The 21,223-nt window shown below is 49.0% G+C and overlaps 1 protein-coding gene across 7 annotated transcripts in view; it reads right to left on the bottom strand.

The window, feature by feature from the left end:
- The window catches only part of ACOT7 (acyl-CoA thioesterase 7), a 99,496-nt gene that overhangs the window by 52,739 nt on the left and 25,534 nt on the right, over positions 1-21,223 (bottom strand). For all 7 annotated transcript variants that reach the window (XM_032968212.2, XM_076072950.1, XM_076072952.1 and 4 more), the window contains 2 exons: positions 3,105-3,196; positions 1,621-1,735 (listed from right to left, as the gene is read on the bottom strand). In XM_032968212.2, the coding sequence (XP_032824103.1) occupies positions 1,621-1,735; positions 3,105-3,196 (207 nt within the window). The remainder of the gene's footprint in view (positions 1-1,620; positions 1,736-3,104; positions 3,197-21,223) is intronic.

Below are 21,223 nucleotides of genomic sequence, written 5' to 3'. Positions count from 1 at the left end.
TTCCTGAAGAAGCTCCCAAGCACGTGGAGCGAAACGTCGGTCACCGTCCCGCACGGCGCGACCCGAAGATGCGCCCAAGAGCACACTTTGAGCAGCGCCGTGCCATTTGGCTCGCGCAGCACGCCCTGTGGCAGACAGCCGCAATAACACGACGTGCTACGCCGAGGTTTTTATTTTATTTTGCTTGCCGTGCAGCCACCAAGCGCTACGCCATTCCATTCGACGCAGGGCTTTGGTGAACGCGCCAATCACTGCCAAAACCTCAATGACGCAACTCCCCGAGGGGAGGAGACACAGGTGGCCATGCCAAACACCGGTGCCCGGGCGCCTTGCGGCAACTATTGCGGCCAGGTGCTCGCTAATAGGATGTGAGCGGGCACATTTGGCAGACGTGAAAGGAGAACTATTTTTGTTGGGCTCATCGCGTGCGTCGCCACAGGTGAAATATCGGTTCCTTCGTCCTCCCCACCCCGCCTTCACTGCGCCAACGTCTGGAGGGGTGGTGCGTTATTTTGAGACGTCACGTTTTCCTGTAAGTTAAGTGGGGGGGCGACAGCTGCCAAGGTGCTGAAGGACACGGCAACATTGTCGGCGACGATGGCGGAGATAACGCTGGCAGTGACGAATGAGGACGGCAGTGATGAATGAGCACGATTACGATGATAAACAGAAAGGGTGCTGCTGTTGGGAAGTGACAAATTATCAAGATGCAGATGATGATTAATGACAAGACAATGTGGGGGTGAGGGTGGTGGTGTCACGACAATGGAGGGACTCTGTGAAACCGCGTGATGGACATTCACATCACAACAGATATTTTACAGATGTATTTTTACACCAGCAATTAAGGCAACAGAATAATGGCCACGCAAGGTGACAAAGGGTCCTATTACGTACGCAGATTGCTATCTGTAAGTGCCTCATTTTAATAAATTGGCAAGCCCCGTTTGAAAAGGACTGTGCAACAAATGAATTCTAGGGTGTAGCCATTGACGTAAGAGGTGCCGCTCCTTCTCTCCCTATATCATGAAAAACAAAAACAATGACATTATTTTGGTTCAACACAGGGAAAAAAACATATAATTGAATAACAAGGGATTACACATTTAAAGTTGACAAATTGTTTTAATTTCAAAATGAGAGATTTGAGATTACAGGGGAAGAGACATTACGATTATATCTCAACACACTCGAAAGGTCTGTGCACTAAAACCCAACAATTACTTTGAATTTGCTTGACGTTTTAAAATTAGATTATTTCTTTCAAAGCGGAAGTTTTCAAAAACTAAATATTTCCAGGAACATTACATGTTGCTCAATGCTCAGTAGTTAGTTGTATTTACCGTTATCATTCGTTATTAATCATTGATCTGTGTTATTAATCTGGGTGGACTCATGATGGCGTTCGATTCCCGGCCCGCGGCTGACATCGATGGCGGGTGACATCAGAACCAGTTTTGGTCCTTCTCCCTTTCTACACTAACGTGCAACGGCCAGCAGTGGATCGACAAGGGGCCCTACGCACCAACGAATTGAGACAAAACGTCTCCAATCTGTGTCTGCAAAAAGGTATTTCGTGCCGCCACTGTGCTATGCAACTGCTCCCATGATGCACTTTACCGGGACTGATGATAGGGGTGAGGGAGAACGCCGGTTTCGCCATGAGCTCCACTCTCCCGCTCTTCTGTGCGTCGTATCTCGCCTGGCCATCGTCGCGCTCCTCATCGCATCCGTACTGCCGACGACAGCGATAAACAGCGACCGTTGGATGCCGTCCGAAAACACCGCGCACGTTGAGCCGAGCCTGGCAACGCGGGCACTGCCACAAAGGGGGCGAGAAGACTCGCCAAGCCCAGTGAAGCAGACAACTCGGCCACAGCGCGGAGATTTGTGTCACTTTGCTTGGATTTTCCCGCGATAAATCCCCAAAAGATGCAAACGTTTGATAGGTCACCCACAAATTACGGCGATTGGGGAAGCGCAAAGCGGCACTGCCCGCTTTCACGCGCAGAGCTTAGCAGGGCTCGCGTGGAAAAACAGCCTCGATATTCGACGAGGATTCTCCCTGGGCGAATACACTTTCTTGTGTTTTGTTACACTTTCAGGCCAATCGTGCTACTGGCACCACGTCGTGAGATGAATAATCCATTTGGAAATCTCACAGAGCAGTGCGCGTGGCCCTCGCACGAGAGAAAATATTTCCGCAGAACTTCTCTTGCAAAGTCCCACAAGTGGCCTTTGCATCCTGCATACTCTATGCGGCACCCTCTCCCACACACACACTGCGATGAGGATGTCGCTTGACAGCAAACCAAATGGACGTCATTCCTTAAAGCTGGAATTAGGCCAACTCGGGTGCAGAAAATAAAATTAACAAACTAGTCATTTGTGTGCGCAGTGACTAATGACTGCACCGAGACCATGCACTCACTATATAATTGAGCTAGCGGATTAATTAGAGGTGGCTGCCCTGATTCTCCAAACCAGGAACTCCTGACCACCACGGACCACATGCGACGACGTCTTGTTTTAGAAGCGTCTGCATGACGGGCCACGTACAATCCCGGTGTCCCTTGCAATAAACGACCTAGGGCTTCAAAGGCATCTTAAGCGGTCATAAACAAAGGTCATATGTAAATGTTATTTATTTATCGGACTGAAAACACAGAAAAATTCAGGGTCACTAAATCATCACTGATCTAATTTAATATCCAAGCTTCTTGCACCGTGGCGTACGCAGCATGCCACCAGGCCACATAAAACATTCGGGGAAGGGTAAAGGCGCAGCGCTGCAACTGCTCGCTCACGCCACTGCTGGCGGCAGGGCCTCCACTAGAGGGAGCTCTGGCGAGCCCCTCTACAGAGGGCATATTGTCCTACCCTCCCATGGTGACCAGACGTCTTGGAAGAGGTGCGAATACCCACACTTTATCTCACCACACGCGACCAACCAATCAGTTAACTGACGGACGGGACAGCCCGCCGCCCTGACAGGAGTCTAACTGTAGCTCTGCCACGGCGAGACTCGTTTGTTAATTTTGGTTTCTCCTCCGTCTTGGTTCGCAGCTCGTCCCTGCGCGCCCGCGATCGGCGTGTCCCGTTACCTCGATGGGCGGGACGGGAAGCACTTTGTCCGGGCTCTTGATGGAGAGGGGGACGTACCACAGCGTGGCCTTGTTGGTCACGCGCTTGCTGCCTGATTGCACAGACACAGAAACGCACGCGCGCACACAGACACACGCATGCGCGCGCACACACACGCACACACACACGTAGCGTCGCACAGGGAGAGTGTTACCAATGGAAACACGCCCGCCAATGAATAATGGTGAGTACTGGCCCTGCAAAGTTCATTTGGATACATTTCAGATTGCTCGCTCTCTCTACGTGCGCCGTCCTTTCTCAAAGACGTCGGCGGTCGTGGCCTCCTTCCTTTTATGCTCAAGAACTTGGCATTTGAAGCTCCCAGTTGCATCATCAGCTTTTTTGTAACTCAACATTTCCCAGTCAAAACATTATATTTGGCCTCTTGCTTTCACATTACATGTCCAAGATATCTAACCCTGCCCTTTCTCTTATTATTCTCGTAAATTTGAATTTTGTACCCGGTGTCTGTCCATTACATTTCTAATATACTTCCTAAAAAAAAAAACATTTTTGTTGCTTCTAGCTTTTTTTCGTAGCGTCTTTATTCTTGATCAGCTGTCAGAATTTAAACATCAGTGTGACTCGTCACGGTGCCAAATAGTACTCTGGCTGGCAGGGAAACATTGGCAAGCGTTGTCCCCTGCTATGCGTGACCACACTTGAAGGGATCTCAGAAGTAGTTCAAGGATATCCGCTTCCGTGGGCCGTTCCGAAACACGACGGGTCGCACCGCCCTGCGAGCGATCTGAATGGATTCTCCGTCTCGTGATGACGCGATGCCGATCGCACCATCAGAATAAAACTGGATGGAATGTTTAGTTTATGAAACAATACATTTAATATATTTTTTTAGCAATCACACCTCTCTCTGACTTCACGGTGGCATGAGGGACCCCCCACGAAGTATAAATTATTCTCCCTCATCAACAAAGTTGTTTAACTTGTGCCGGGACATCGTGGGACAAATCTTCTAAATAATATATAGTTGCGTTTTTTTGAGGGGAGGGGCAATTTTTATCTTCCTTTAAAAAAACCTAAAGATAGAAACTGTCCATTCTCCTCTCATGTTTTTAAGCACACAAAGACAAAGATCTCCCGTATAGCCTAAAGCAGACTATTTTTTGTGGAAAGTGCTGTTCGCGAGTAGCACCCATGAAGACCACCACGGCACACGAGAGGGGAGTGGGTGGCCAGCGTCACGCCCGGCCGCCTTTGCCTCGCTAGCGACGGTGTTCGCACACCGCACGGGGTACTCAATTTGAGGCCGAGTCGACCTCGGGGAGGTCCAGGACCGGTTCAGATAATCGTCAACGATCCTGGCTGACGCGAGCCGGGAATCGAACTGGAGCGGACGGGTTCGCAGCCGAGCGCGCTAACCACTGCGCCGCCACTCCAAAGCCGCCCACACTGATTGCAGCCATCACGAGGCTTTAGAAAAATTGCCACCGCTCTGCCAACGGGCCGGCATCGTCCAATTCACCACAAGAATTATTATTTTAGCTTCACATCTGTCGCCCCAACCAAATTGCTTTTTCGACACCTTCATCACAAATCCCAATGGGGCCTGATCATTGCCCAAAATAAATTTAATAAACCCACGAAATGCTATTAATAATAATAAATATACGCAGCCACGTTCAACGTTCATGCGGACAAGCAGAGGAAAATGATTTGCCCAAAACAGATTGCTGCGTACGTGGAAATTCATTTGTAGTGGAATTTTAAATCATTGGTTGAGATTTCTAAGAAACTGTATTGCATTATCTCTAAACTCTGAATTAAATTAGAGGCGTTGTGACGGATGATTATTTTAATGTAACCATTAATTGCGGCTGATATCCTTGTATGGCAATACACTGCAATGCTAACTTAGTTCTAAGAAAGAGGTTTCTCTGTATCCTTGTGTTTTTCATTTGATATTTACGTTGAAACACGTACTCATTTATCACGTTGTTTTGTGCTTGGGTGTTATTGTGCTGCATACAAATTGCGCAACGGCGATTTATTGAACATTACCTTTAGTACGATTCTCAATAGTTCATTATTAACATTACCTTTAGTACGATTCTCATAAGTTCATTATTAACATTACCTTTAGTACGATTCTCAATAGTTCATTATTAACATTACCTTTAGTACGATTCTCAATAGTTCATTATTAACATTACCTTTAGTACGATTCTCAATAGTTCATTATTAACATTACCTTTAGTACGATTCTCAATAGTTCATTATTAACATTACCTTTAGTACGATTCTCAATAGTTCATTATCAACATTACCTTTAGTACGATTCTCAATAGTTCATTATCAACATTACCTTTTGTACGATTCTCAATAGTTCATTATTAACATTACCTTTAGTACAATTCTCAATAGTTCATTATCAACATCACCTTTAGTACGATTCTCAATAGTTCATTATCAACATTACCTTTAGTACGATTCTCAATAGTTCATTATTAACATTACCTTTAGTACAATTCTCAATAGTTCATTATTAACATTACCTTTTGTACGATTCTCAATAGTTCATTATCAACATCACCTTTAGTACAATTCTCAATAGTTCATTATCAACATCACCTTTAGTACGATTCTCAATAGTTCATTATCAACCACCATGTTCATTGCAGTTTCCCAAGACGAACAAAAATCTTACTTTAGCCAGAACCCTAACTTCAAATCAATTGCGACCACTCGCAAAAAAAACTGCCTTAAAATTTCAACACGCAAGCTGCCAATTTAAGGCCATGCAACGGTACAACACATTTACTTCTCTCCACCATTTAATTTTGCAAAGGTCAAATTACAGAAAACACAATTGATATGTTGAACAAAGTAAACATTTCATCCGTGGCAGCTGTTTACGAAGGTGCTGCGAGCGCACGGCCCACTTCACAACGCCGGGACAAAGTAAATTGCTCTTATTTTGTTGATATTCCGCAAACAATAAAACAAGCCACGCTTCACGAGGCACAGAGGCCATCCTGACGCAATTGGTTAGGGGCAGGTATGGCGTGATAAATGATATTGTCACCAGGGTGGCGAGATGTTAAATACCTCGCCTGGTATACACAGGATCTAAAAGGCATGGCTTGATCTAAAGGATATTGAGGACAGACTGCGGCCGTATATTATTTGTCTCTTCCGCTGCCCTTCAGCGGAAACTGATTTGATGGTGCGAATGAAAAAAACGGTAAGAAAGCAGGGAGGAATAGACAAAACATAACAGAGATTGGCTCCGTAGTCTTTCATGCTTGAGCAGGTCCTTACATGCCACCGGCGAGGCGAGCCCATAGCACACACAACGCCCCCGCGAGCCCTGCCCTCTGCCTGCCCTTTCCCGAGCTTGCTTTCCAAACACAGCCGCGTCGGGGGGGGGGGTCCACTTCCACACTCGGTGCCGTGACCGATCGCAACACCTCATCCGTGCAGGGTCACAAATAAAAACCCTCCTTACCCCTGGACCGCATCATCCCGTACAATCCCCCCACCCCCCCGTTCCAGCTGTACTCGCCACGGCCAATATCTTGCCCTTGCATCAATCACGCCGGGCCGCGTCGGCAACTGCACCCCCCCCCCCCCCCCCGAGTCAGTTGATTTCCAACTCGGCGATCCCCGTGACGAAATCTGAACACCCCTCCCCACCTCCCGGCCACGGGCATCAGTCCTGTCGGGCCCACAGGCACAGCAGCAGCCCCTGCGCTAACACAAGTGCGTCAAACCCAACCGTTTCTCTCCCACTCTCTACATCTCGCTTCAGCTCTCCCCATGTAGCTCGTTCTCCAGCGATCTCCTACCACTAACCGAGTCATCAGAGATTATTTGTAAGGTATTTTCGTTGCAGTTGAGCATAGCCCCCATTTTCTGCACATTGCGAATAAATGTGTTCCGGAGGGAGGTCTGTGTGTGCGTACATATAAGTGTTGTGGGGTGCGATAGTGCATTGTTTACTACACTGCGCTACGAACCTGGCTACCCAGGTTCGATTCCCGCTCATAGCGACACCAGTGACGATTATCTGAACTGCTCCTGGGCCTCCCCGAGGTCGACTGAGCCTCAAATGAGTACATGGCAAAGCGCTTAATCATCGCCAATGGAGAGACAAAGGCGGTCAGGCGTGGTGCTGGCCCCACACTCCCTTGTCTACCGTACTGGCCTTCAGAGTTGCTCGCTAACAGCACTTGGCCGGCAGTATGTTAGGCTATAGGGGGAGGTCTTTTTACATCAATATAACTGTTCATACATTTTAATTGATCGTTATCTTCACAGGGCAAAGATAGATTGTGCATGTGACATAATTTACTTAGAATGTATGTAAATCACACGATTGTGTGAATTGTAGGCCAGTGCAGTGAACGAAACGAGATGGAGCAAGTGAGAAACAACACACATTCGACAGCACAAACGAGACAAACAAAAATAACTGACAATTGAATCGTATCACAATCCCAAACCATGGAAATGTATTCATTAATTTGCTAGGGAGGGGGAATGGCAGCAGAGTGGTTAGGGCACCGCACCATGAACCCCTTCGACTTCAATTTGATTCCCAACCACGGCTAACATCAGTGGTGGGTGATATCAGAACCTGCGTTGCCCTCCCCAACCAAGCTGCACGAAGCTGCACGAAGCAGCTTGGTGATGTATGGTGACAAACAAACCCCAATGGCAGACTTGGCGTGTGGAGACTTCCACCCCATTGGTGGAATGGGGAATAACTTGAACGTGTTGCATTTATATTCATTTGTTGATCTACCCGTTAATGTGAAATGCCGCACAGAAACGAACGGCCAGCCAGCTGACCTGGGCGGGATCCAGACATCGCATCCCAAACCAAAACTATGACCTATTCTTTATTTTATCAGATGAAGCCCACTGAGCTATACATCTCTGTTTCAAAAGCTACCTGACCAAAAACGGTAGCTTAACAAAGTGGCTTATCACGTGGCAATGTATATCAGACAAATACTCTAAACGCAACATTGACTATAAAAGTGGAGGGAAAACCAGAGGACCCGGAGGGAAAAAACCAACGCGACCACGGGTAAAGTGAGACAGACAAGCAAACTCCAGATACACAGGCGTCAGGACCGGGATGGAACCCACGCTCTCCCGTATACCAGAGGAGGGAGTTAACATCTACCCTACTGCGCACACGTATAATACACTGTGCCCAGGCTGAAAATAAAACGTGTCCCCGTATCCCAGCGGGGAGAGATGGAGTCGCGCGTGCGCGTGTGGCGGGGCGGCCGGGTCTCCGGGTGCCTCCCGCTGGGGGCCGCTTCCTCTCCCGTTAATTACCGAGCGAGATCGGAACACGCGGTGGGGGAGGGGGGGGGAGGAGACAGCGTGCCGTGCCGGTGGCCCACACCGTGCATGTCCCACGAGTGTGTTGTGTCTTCGTTGTGTGTGTCTGTGTTGCGCGTTGTTAAGCCTTGTGCGCGTGTTGTGTGCGTGTTGTGGCCACGTGTCATCGTTTCTACGTTTCCGATTTACGCACTAAAATGAGCACCACCGGGGTAGGCTTTTGCGTTCGTGCCGCGTGCTGTTTGACACGATGTCCGACGTTTCGATTCCGTGTGCTGGCAGCACCAGAAGCGGAACGTCGGACATCCTGGCCGAACAACACGATCCCGTTAATCACATCGGCGCACTTTCACGGCGTGTGCTGACGCGGCGAACCGAACGCACGGGTCCGCTCCAACGCGCTTTATGGGCGTAATGACGTCATTACAGAGCCACGGCGGAGCTTGCAGGTAAACAGAGTAACATTTTCCACTCTGCATAAATGCGGCAGCGCCACCGACAGACTTGGCCTCACGCCACGGGACCGCGACGTTTCCATCGCGCTAATGGACCGGGACGCCGCTCCACTGGCGATCGGAGCAGGGAAATGCAATGGTTGTGCGTGCACGAGTGCTGTGCCTACACAGAGACCTTTCCCGGGAGCACCTCTCTCAATCTGCACAAGGAAGAGGGGGCCAGCCCTGCCATTGATGATGGACCACGCCACTGACCGTGGAAGGGCTTCCGCCTACGGGAGGGGAGCGCTGGAGAGCCACCTCCAGCAAATGTTTTGGCCTACTCTTTCGCGCTGGCCAACTACCTTGGAAGAGCCGGGAGTAGGCATGCGTTATAGCCAGCCACACGTAAACCTTCCGCCTGATTGTGGTTGCACTAATTTAGACTGCTGGGTGGACAGAGGCGGGGCAGTTTAAGAAGCCTCCACCATCATTTCAACCGCCGGTGACGTGTGCAGTTACAGCGAGCTAACCATCAGGCCATTGCAGCATCCCTTCTGAATGTGCGGTGCGGATTATAATTAGTTTTTTTTTGTTTCACACGAATTAATTTTGTTGTTTTGGCAACGCTTCTGTTACATAGACATGCACCAGACACGGCGGGGCAGAAGAGAAAATGGGAATAAAACGAGGAACACAATTAGACGGCAATTAGAAGCGTTAACGCAAGTCGCATTCGGGCAGCGTTAGCGCTTTCAGCACTCGTGCACCTCAAGCGCTCAAGCGCGACACACCAACATCCATATCCTTTCTGCCTCTTAAATTTAATGTGCAGAAACAAGGGACGCTACAATGATTTACATCTGCAATTAATGATAGCATATCGCGATGCTAAACATAACGTTAAAAATAGCACCGGTTATAACGAGGTGGATCGGAAAGCACTCCCCCCCCCCCCAACCCTAGCCCCCCCACGAAGCGCTCAAACAACCATCGCGGTCATCGTTACCGTTACCTGCGGGGGTGGGACGCGCCGCAACACGCTGGCCCATGCTAATCACGCTAATTAACGGCACTTGAAAAGTGCCGCGAGGCCGACACCTCATTAGTCACGCACGCGCTCAGTGGCGAAGGCCACAGATTGGGGGGGGGGTGGGGTGGGGGGGTTATAAAGGGGCGGCTGTGTGGGCACGATGGGGCGATGCTGGGGTGCCCTCCCCCCCCCCCCCCCCACCATGGCTGGTGGCGTCTGGGGCGCGGCAAGCGGCGTTATTGATGGGACCTTCGCTCGTGCGCACCTCCTCCCCTCGCCCCCTCAATTTGTCCGCCCCCGTTGATTGGAGGAGAGAATACCACGGGGCCCATGCTGCATCTGATTTAGCTTACAGAGCTAGTCATAAACGGGATATTCAACCGATTCGGGGGAACGAGTTAAACCGCAGCTATTTTATTTATTATTTATTATTCTTATTCGTCTTCTTTACACTTTGAGCTCGCCAGAGTGGAAGACTGCTCGGCTCACAATCTGAAGGTTGAGAGTTCAAATCCTGGATGGCTGCTCAATTAGCCACATCATCCCGGCGGGGTCAATACATGGAGTCTTACCTGGGAGCGCAAGGTGGCTCAGAGGTGAAGAGCACTGAGCTGGCACCGCTGAGATGCTGGGTTCAAAGTTCAAAGGATCATATTCTTAGCTCTTTCGGTAAAGTCACGTTAAAGGGAAACAATAAAATATTGTTTTATATATATTTTATTATTTTATTTCCCTTCAACGTGACTTTACCGAAAGAGCTAAGAACATTAATTACTGCAGTCACGAAAGCTTTAAATCAAAATTCAAAGAATCACTTTGTCATAAATCGATGGTGTTTGTTCCATCTAAAGAGTGTATCCTGCTGGCTTGCGTTGTATTGCCATCGCGGGGACCACGTATATGTGGGTGCAGTACCGGCCCTAGAGGGGCTCGGTGACCGCTGTGCGACAGTGCTGAGTGGCACCACGTGGCTCTGCGTGCAGTGCCGACCCCAACAGGATGGGGTGTGAGAGTGCCGGCCATGGGAATGGGGTTACTGAGGGCCATGGCACTCTGGTTGACCCCGAAGGACACGTGACCGGTAAAATGTACACGGGGCCCCCAGGTGGGGGCTAGGGGTGGTCACGTGTCAGGGTCGAGATCCTGCTCGAGGATTCTAGAAGGAGGTCGTGGCTAAGGGCGGAGCCAGCCCCGCCACAGAGGACATAAGCCGGGTCCCTCAGCGGGACCGGCTGCTGTTGTTCATCCTGAAGAATCTACGTTCTATGTTCTACAAGAGTCACCAACATGTGGACCGGGACCCAGGCCCGGGTCCGGTCTGTCGTAGCTAACTCCCGTGTAATTAGAGTAGTTAGCCTGGTGGTCCACCACCATAGGTTGTTAATGTGTTAAGGGGTAGCACCCCGTGTGTTGATGGATTGTGAAAATGAGAAATGGCTAACGTACAATATCGAACGGTTTGAAAATTGAGCTCTGCAGAATGTGAAATATGCTTTGGATCCCGCGATATCAACGTTGCAACTCATCTGGGATTCATTTCAATATCACAAATAGCCCCATGGGCTCCTTTTTCTGCTTATTTAAGATGCCCTCTGAGAATTTTAGTAATTCCATAAAACAAAAACTCTTAAAAGGTATTTCAGATTAGGCTGCGCTTCGAGAAATACATACGCCGCTGTTGCTATACATCCACGTGTGTGTGTTATTCAATGTCCTTAAATGGAGATTGTTGAATAATAATAATAATTATTAAATTGGCTATCCTGTGATTATTAATATCGACGAGTAGCTTTTTACAGTTAAGACAACAAATGCACGATGATAATCATCTATTTACGATGACCCGGAATGGTACTGATCTCTATCGGTGGAAATTACACATTCCCGTATTGGGGACCAGTCTGTCCAGAGCGGTGCTGCTCAACCTTCTTCACTCCATGGCAAACACTGCCGAGCTCACTCGATCTTCGCGAAGGAGAAAACCGCGCCAATAAATAAATAACCGCTATGGGCTCTTCATCCAGCAGTGGATTGATCACGGCTGGCGATGGCGACGACGTGCGAGCGTGTGCACGTGCGTCTCTTCAAGTTATGACGCTGATGCGGATCAACTCCTTGCCGTCACAGAAATGTGGAATGTCCACGACCGCGTGTCGTTCTCCCCATGTCGTTGTTATCGCTTATCATGTGAAGTTACGGGCAACCCCCTTTGATCAATTCGGCTGGTGGGCGCCTCACACGAACTCAACTTTAAACTTCATTTAAATTGGATGAACTTCACTAGTTATTGTGACTCCCCGTTACAGACAGACGGACAGATGGACTGATGCCGCTAATGCATTATCGCTTTCAATCTGAGCTGGAAAATGACCAAATAAAAAATAACCCATCCACACACATTGGAAATTGCAAGCCTGGTCACCAGTGTATATGCTGAAGATGAAAATTCTAAACCCAAGCCCTCCACAACAAACACAGGAGAGATTGTAATTAATCCCCGCGTGTATTCTTAGACTGAAGCTACGCGCTGCACCAAACAACAAATCTCTGGCTGACACGCACACCGCCCGCTAAGACTGATGGATCGGGGCACCTGGTCACTGATAGAGGCACACGGACGCTGGGAAGCAAGCAAAGCAAGTGCGGAGAGATGCACGATTGTAATAACGCGCGGCCAAACGGGTGGTGGCGACGGATGGTGGGGGGGATGGATGTGTCACAGGACAAACTCTAATCCGTGATGCATCGCACGCTGAGAGAATAGAAAACGAGCGAGTGGAATTCACTTGCGCGGCGGTGGCGGCGTCTGAGGAGGGGTGGGGAACTTTTCGATAGCTAAAACCAGACGTGGACCGGCAGCGATGGAGCGACGGACCAAAGACAATAACAACTCCCAGGACGTCTGCTTTAGCCCCCTCGTCGTGCTGCTTGTTGCTGGCCGCCTAGCATCTAGGGCCTGTGTTTCAGTAACCATGCCAACAGCAATACATCTTTCCATCCTTCTGTCGGATTTATAATTATATCAAATCGACTGCAGGATCCCCTCTTCACTCCTCCTTCCAAGTCTTCTCGCAGGGCCGTTCCTTAGCTAGAGAGAAACTATTGGAACTTAAAGAGGTGCGTCGACATTTATAATGCACTCAATGACGACACTGCAGGTAACAACAGCAACAACCACCATTCGCCACCAAGTGTCGGTGGACGTCACCACGGCGATCGTGCCAGGCTATGTGCGTGATGAGACAATAACACACTCACTCATCCACTCGCTCACCTATTCACTTACTCACCTATTCAATTAACCGCCCACTCACCGCACTACCAGTTACCACTGTTTCTGCTTCTTCCCTCTCACCACTCCACTTTGGAATTCCCTCCACCCATCATGCAGGTATCCACTATGCAGGTATCCACGTGCAGGTATAACCATGCAGGTATCCACGTGCAGGTATCCACTGCAGGTATAACCATGCAGTTATCTACTATCCACGTATCCACTATCCACTAGGTATTCCCTATGCAGGTATTCACTATCCACGTATCCACTATGCAGGTATTCACTATCCACGTATCCACTATGCAGGTATTCACTATCCACGTATCCATTATGCAAGTATTCACTATCCACGTATCCACTATGCAAGTATTCACTATCCACGTATCCACTATGCAAGTATTCACTATCCACGTATCCACTATGCAAGTATTCACTATCCACGTATCCACTATGCAAGTATTCACTATCCACGTATCCACTATGCAGGTATTCACTATGCAAGTATCCAGTCTGCAACTCCACTGCTGGATGAGGGCTGACCCCCCCCTGCCGTGACAGTCACGGGGGATGTTTGGTCATACTTCACCCCGCCAGTAAGTGCGACATGGTCGAAGGGTTTGAGCAACACGGGATTTGGTGTCAGATATCACTCACTTGTGATGTACGTTGAACTGTTTTCGCAACGAACGTAGCCCACCGTGCTAATCGGAGGTGTGGGGGAAGGACAGCAAGCTAAACACAAAAAGCAGTTTTAAAGACATGAGTATTTAACCTAGATGATTTAAACGTACATAGCTCAAATGGCTTCCTAATATGATGATGATGATTACACTGAGAGACAGAAGGAGGGAACACGTGGAATAGAGGACATACGCAAGGTAGAGACATCACCACACTTGATCTTCATCTAGCAGTGGGTAGACCATGGTGACGTACGCTCAACTCCTTTCGCACCGCACGCAGCCAACCGTGCTAATCGAAGGTGCGTAGCGAGGAATCGAACTCGTAGCGCGGCAGACTAACCACTGCCGAACCTTCCACAACGGGCTTTCGCCTTCGCTCGTAAACAGAGAAACCGCACGTTTCTCTCCGCTTGTGTCTCGCCGGAGCAACGGATGACAGGGAGATGAAATCACGGAACGCGCTGCACAGCCAGGATCATCTACACACTGCCGCCATGCGGCAGGTGGTAAAGGGAAATGAGAAGGCATCGTAAGAGCTACAAGGTAGCCGTGGGTAGAGAACGGCGATTCAATAGCGAGGCTCGCAGAATTAGACATTTGATGAGCGGGTTCGTGCCTCGTGCTCAGTGATTCATATCTATTTACTCTGAAAAATAGTTTTATTTTACCAGGTAAGGCCCACTGAGCTATATAGCTCTTTTTTTCAGAAGCGACCTGGCTATTACAAATGATAGCTCAAAGAAGTGGCTTAACGTGTGAAAATATATAGCAGCCAAATACTCCAATTGCACGTTGGTTCTAAATGTGGAAGGGAAAATCCGGAGGAACCGGTGAAGAATCCACGAGACCACGGGGAGAACATGCAAACTCCAAATACACAGGCGTCGGGGTCTGGAGCGATCCCACGGCCTTCCGGTATACCCGGCGAGGTAGTCAAGATCTCGCCACCGCAGCGCACTGAAAATGTTCCGGAACTCTGCTCGGGCTAGCTTGGAGTAGAAGGGATTATCATAAGGCACTACCCACGGGAGCAGAAGGTATGCATATCCGTAAGAAACCTGTATAACAGTACCCTGTATTCCTACAAATTGAAAAACAGCATCTTAGCGCAATGACGAGCAGGTTAGTAAAAACTACGAGAACAAAAATACGGTCGAGATGGTTACGGAGTGTCAAAATAATTACCGGAGCAGCGTTCCGGACTGTTCCGCCTGACAATAAGCACTTGATTCAGCTGCAGGAGAGCCAGCCACCGAACTGTTTGCGCTTCTAAACTCGCTCCGTAAAGCCGCGCGTGGCCACCGAGGCATCCGGAGCAGAACAAATGGAATGCGACGTGCGGCAGGAGATCTCAGGGCGATGATCACGACGACTGTCAGGAGCAGAGCCCTTCGAGGCACACGGATCTATTTAATTACTCCCATACCCTGCTTCCACCTTCCCCTCCCTCCCAACTTGAATTGCATCACTGGTGTTCTCGCCATGGGAGAAATAACATACAGTCACATCACAATAATAGTTATAATAACATGTTGTAATGACAATATGTATCAATATGTATGTTTAAACGGTGATAGGTACAAGGTGGGTCAGCACACTTAAACACAAACGTACATCGCTCGAAACAATGTGCAGTTCCAGCCAGTCTTCAATCCACTGCTGGATGAAGACCTCACTGGACCGTGTGGGGGTTGTTTGACCGTACTTGACCACGCTCGTCAGTCTCGGTCCGTGGATGGATGGTGGGGACACAGGGTCTGATGTTAGCTGCGGCCAGGAATTGAACTCAGGTGGTCAGGGTATAGAGTGCGCCGACCGCTGTGCCACCTCACAGAAAGGAGAAATTAAATAAAACAAAGGGGGCTCGCATTGATATGATCACAAACAAAAATGTATTACCACCTCTTTTGCGGACGCTACCTTATTACATCCCACAAGTATATAGGCCGAAACAGCTCGCAATTGCCGTGAAGATTATATTTGTGCAAGTGGAAATTAAACTGGAGCATTCTGCATAGAGTGCAAGGGAATTATTTTCTGTTTTTATTGCTTTAACTTTTATGAATTTACCAAATCCGAAGGTAATGTGCAAATGTGTGATTGTAGCCATGACTCCACGTGCACAATGCTGTTCCCCTGTAAACTGTGACACCGATTATCCGCTTGACTCGTCAATTTGCCACAATGCATCCGCTTACGTTAAGGTATTATTTTAAGATACTATACAGTAGGCACATAACGATGAATCAATCAAAAAACATTCTCGTGCTCTTAAAAGACGGAGCAAATTGTGCATGTGAGAATCAATTTGTTTATAATGTATGCACAGAATGATCGGCTCATGATATGCTAATGTTATTTGGGCTATTTAGAGGAAACACAACTTGTTCATGAATATCTGATGGTATTAAACATAGCACTAGACAAATCAATTACTGAATTGTATCGTGACCCGCAAAACGAGACGATACGTAGAATCGCTGGCAAGGGTGAATTGGGACATGCCCACTCATCAACGTGCAAATTTGATTCACAATAGATTTTTGGGTTGCCCCACAGAATGAACGATCTGGCCGAAGTTGCGTCGTAAAAACCCTGCACCACTCGGCAAAGCCAAACGAATCGAGTCAAAGAACAATGCTTACAATGACATGTAGTGACTATTGCACAAGATGTTTCACTTGAAACTATGCCAAGCCTCTTCAGGGCAGGATCCAGGAAGTCAGAACCAAAATCCAGGAAGTCACGATAGTATCATTTGTTTAGCTATGTCAAGTGGTGGAGGGTCTTAGGTACACACATTTGGCCGTGCTCATTACGTGGCTTATCCCAAACATTAATTACGAATCATAATTTCAGCTCTGAAAACATACGGGTTCAGTGAGGACACAAATATGTTTTGCCGGTGATTGTTTTGTTTTCTGTTTAGGAGGACCCAAGGAAAATCCACACATTAGAGGAGCTGGGCATGGAGGCACAAACGAGATGCACTCACAGCGGCCGGTAATTACACAGCTAGGGCAATCGCCAAATCCGATGTAACACCCTCGCCAACACACACATGTGCCTGGGAATTGAGCTTTCTTCCGAGGAGACTGTGTTGGGGCAACAGACTGTTGGGGCAAGTGCTGTCAGCGAGCATATATGAAGACTGGCACGGTACACGATGGGTGGCCAGCACCACGCCCGACCGCCTTTGTCTGCCCAGTGGCGATTTTTTCACACCTTACCAGGTACTAATTTGAGGTTGAGTCGACCTAGGGGAAGCCCATGACCAATTCAGATATTCGTCAACGATGTTGGCCATGAGCAGGAATTGAACTCGGATGCCCGGGTTTATAGCGCAGCGCGCTAACCGCTACACCACCGCTCCCCAAGTACGTGCAACAAGACAAAGATCCCCGTATAGTCTTAACAGACTGTGGGGGAAAGTGCTGTTAGCGAGTAGTACCTATGAAGGCCGGAATGCCACACGAGGGGGTGGGTGGGTGGCCAGCACCGTGCCCGACCGTATTTGTCTTCCCAGTGGCGATATTTACACACCGACCTAGAGGAGGAGGCCCAAGACCGGTTCAGATAATCGCCACTCGTGTTGGCCGTGAGCGGGAATCGAACTCGGGTCGCCGGGTTCGTAGCACGGTACGCTAACCGCTACACCACCGCTCAGCCATGCACGCACACATGCATACACACACAGACGCACACATGCGCACGACCGTCGCTGGGAAGGCAGAGATGATTTCTCTGCTCGCGGGAAAGCGATCCCTGGCCACAAACAGGGGCACCGTCTCGCGGGACCAAGGGATCACGAAAATTATTTCCGAGCGGGCGATCCATCAACTGATTCGTCGGAATGTTTCTATTGTACATTGTCATTTGTTAGATTTTTTTTAGCTCGCAGCTTATTTTTACTCCACTTGCACGACCCTTGGTTTGGGCAATTATGGGGATTGCATTCAAGCCGGCGGGCCGTGGCTCTGTTTCTGCCGTCACGCGCAGGCCTACGATAGCGAAGAGCGCCGGTCAGCGAGAAGCGCGCGCGTGAGATAACGTCACAACAGGGCCGTTCGGCCAGCAGTAGAGCGATACATTGAGACGCAGATAGTGCGATGGTGACAGCACTCGACTTACTGGCTGATGCTTAGACGAGTTTCAATCCCTTTCAGGCATCGACACAGAACATCATCATGGCCAATGACATGGATCACACAACAGACAACGTGTCATCACTGCCTTCCCTATGCTAGATTCCTAAGTTGCTGCACAGGTGACACCTGTGACCTCCAAGGTCTGCGGTTGCCGACTTCTTGGTGTACACTCCGCTGCCCGTCTCAGTAACCTGTCCTTTATTTGATAATATTTGGAAAAAAAGGAATCACTCAGAGGGGCGAGGAACCACAGACAAGGGGAAAGGCAGCCAGGCAGTGATCTGGCCCCAACAAATGCCCAAGCTCTGCGGTCCTCTATATATTAAGGATGTTTTCAGCCAATGAATAAGTGTTGACATGTGGGAAGAAACTGGAGCGTTCAGAGAAAACGCACGCTTGCAAGAGGGCAACATTTCCAACCCCATAGAGACGAAACAGGCGGGGTCCACATTTGATGATCCGCCTTTTCCTGGTGAGACAGGGCACGGCATCTCGATGCCCACGGAAAGGGGGCTATCCAACACTTACGCAATCCACCAACCCCCGCACCCAGGAGTGCGCCATACCACCGCACGGCTAAACCAGGTCAAAAGTAGGCAGCAGTGGAATTTACACCAGGAGCTCAGGAGCACCAACAGAGATAAGACCATGCTTTGACTCATTGAAGGGAGTCCTATTTTACTTGATTTGGAATTGCAAACGTGGAATTTTGCCAGTATCTCTGCAAGGGGTACATTCAATTACCTCTGCGGCACTAACCCAGTCATATATGCTCTACTTAGGTCTTCAATGCAATGAACTAAATGCTATGACTCACGCGGTGACAGTAACGGTGTACATACACGCGCACTAAAGCTTCATTACGGAGACTTCAATTAAAGGAAACGGTAAATTATGCACCGGTATACTCTCGTTTCCAATTATTCCGTGTATTATTTAGAAACCTTGTCGGTCGTGCGGATGAATTGCGGTTCGCTTGGCTAGTTCTGCGATTAATTTTTCATAGACACTGTACATAGTTGGGTCGTCAGCTGAAGGTGTTGGGGGTCTGGATTGTGTGTGTGACGCCCTCCTGCAGGGAGGTATAGCCCTCCACAAGGCGGTACAGCAAGTAGGACATTGACTGGGCATGCGACGATTAATCCCAGCCAGCAATTCGGTGATTTGTCACTTGCATTGCAAGCGATTGATTTTCGTAAATCAGCTCGACATACGCACATCAAATCGCGTGTTGAACGTACACATTGTATAAACGAGCACAGGCAGGCTTGGGCAGAAGGGATAACAAACGACTACAAAATTGATGCAGCAGATGCAGTTCAAACAAATACCAAACACACACACAAACACCATTAGAAATCAAGTGTCAATCCACAGTAAATTGCCACTAAATCCTGTGGAACTATAAACCACGTGTTGCTCGACTCAATACCCACAAGTAGCGGATAAACTCATTCAATCAATACCCCCTTAACAGGGGCGTACCCTGTTGGTGACCTGAAAAGGAAAGACCGGTGCTAGCACAGATTAACGCGGGCCTAGCAGATTGAGCCGCGGCTTGTCAGGGGGACTCCCTGCGGCACAGAGCGCCGGGAACGCCACTCGCCGCATCACAACAATTACCGCAACAATGCTAAAGAGGGAAAACATTTAAATAAATGGGCTCTGTGTTTTTAAACAATGCAAGGAACTTTTCACCGGTGCTCAACGTTTTGCTACATTGTTCCTCATGTGATTGGCCTTATCGGTGTCGTGATACGACACAAAGTGTCCATTAAGGAACCTGCGCAAAAAGCAGTGCACCACCCTGTGCACCAGCGAGCCAACGGCCAGCATCAACCCCTTTGTGTGTGCGATTGAGAGAGAACAGCTCCCACAAACGGATTTACACACGTCTCTCGAGATCCCGATGGATCTGTCGGATCCTGGAGTAGCTGGCGTACCGTGGACAATCCTCACCGGGGCTTATAGACCGGGCCGTATCTTCCCGAGCCGTGGTCTATCCACTGCTGGCCATATCATGTGCCCGATCGGATATAAATATGCAACTGGTGGCCGAACTAAAGGAGAAGAGGAAGGAGATCACAATTCCCATCTGCATCTATGCGTCTAAGTGGGTTTCACTATACGGCCCATAGTGTTGGTTGCATGGTCAGAATCGCCCTGCCGTGGCTCGTCTTTAATTTCCCACTTGAAGCCCAGATATGAATGTAGAATTTCACCACCAGCGCCAGCTCGGAGCTCCGACTCTCCCGAGCCACCCGACGTGCGCTTATAAGCGACGTGCCTTTTTACGAGCACCCGCATCCACGCGTTACCGAGGCACGTACGTGATCGAACGCTCCTGGAACACGACGTTAAACCCACCAAGCGGTGGGTTTAACGTCGCGGTTTGGGGATCGAGAGGAGGGGGAGTGGCTACGACAGCTAACGAATTCAATTCCGTTGGCAAGCGGCAATTTGCGCGGCGCGATTGATTGCTGTTGAAGGAGATGAATACATTTTGAGAAGAGCGACCCCACTACCGCCCGCTGTCACGAGCACGGCAGCGCCGTCCGTATGACACAGATTGACGATACAAAAGCAGTCATTTATTTAACATATCGTAGCGAGTCGTGTTCCGAGGCACACGCGCAAGTGAGGTTTGAAAAAAAATAAACATACTTATTAGGGCACATTGCCTCCCTGTGCCCATTAAACGAACGGAAAGGAAGCTTCTGTTCAACTCCGGTTCACAGGTACAGGCCGAGTGCCGCCGTGCGAACGGACGGGACGCGCATTTTCCCAACCGCATATCGGAAAATTCTCTCGCCAAAAGTCTCGTTAATTAACCGCGTGGTGATTATGCGAGGTGTGCAGACAAGAACATCAAAATAGCATCGGGGGTCCTCTTGCGGGTCACTCACTGCCTGTGCAGACAGAGCCCAACGCGAGTGCTGGTCACACACTGGATAGAGGGATTCTGCCAGCTGATAACGAGCTCTGTGTCAACGTGGCACGATTCCACGTCAAATGCATGCAAGCGTAAAATATCGTTTATTGTAGGAGTGTAACGATATACCGCAGTCCTCCCCCACCCACCACACCACATCGATTGGGAAATCGATTAACTGTCAGGATTCAAGGTCACAATTAAGGATTAATTGTTGTCATATCATAGTTCAATTAAATTACTGTAACATTCACCG

The sequence above is a fragment of the Petromyzon marinus genome, chromosome 39 (assembly GCF_048934315.1).
Source record: "Petromyzon marinus isolate PM22_M1 ecotype Great Lakes invasive population chromosome 39, UKy_Petmar_22M1.pri1.0, whole genome shotgun sequence".
Classification (NCBI taxonomy): Eukaryota; Metazoa; Chordata; class Hyperoartia; order Petromyzontiformes; family Petromyzontidae; genus Petromyzon; species Petromyzon marinus.
The sequence above is the reverse complement of the archived record's forward strand: the minus strand, read 5'-3'. Positions and strand labels throughout refer to the sequence as shown.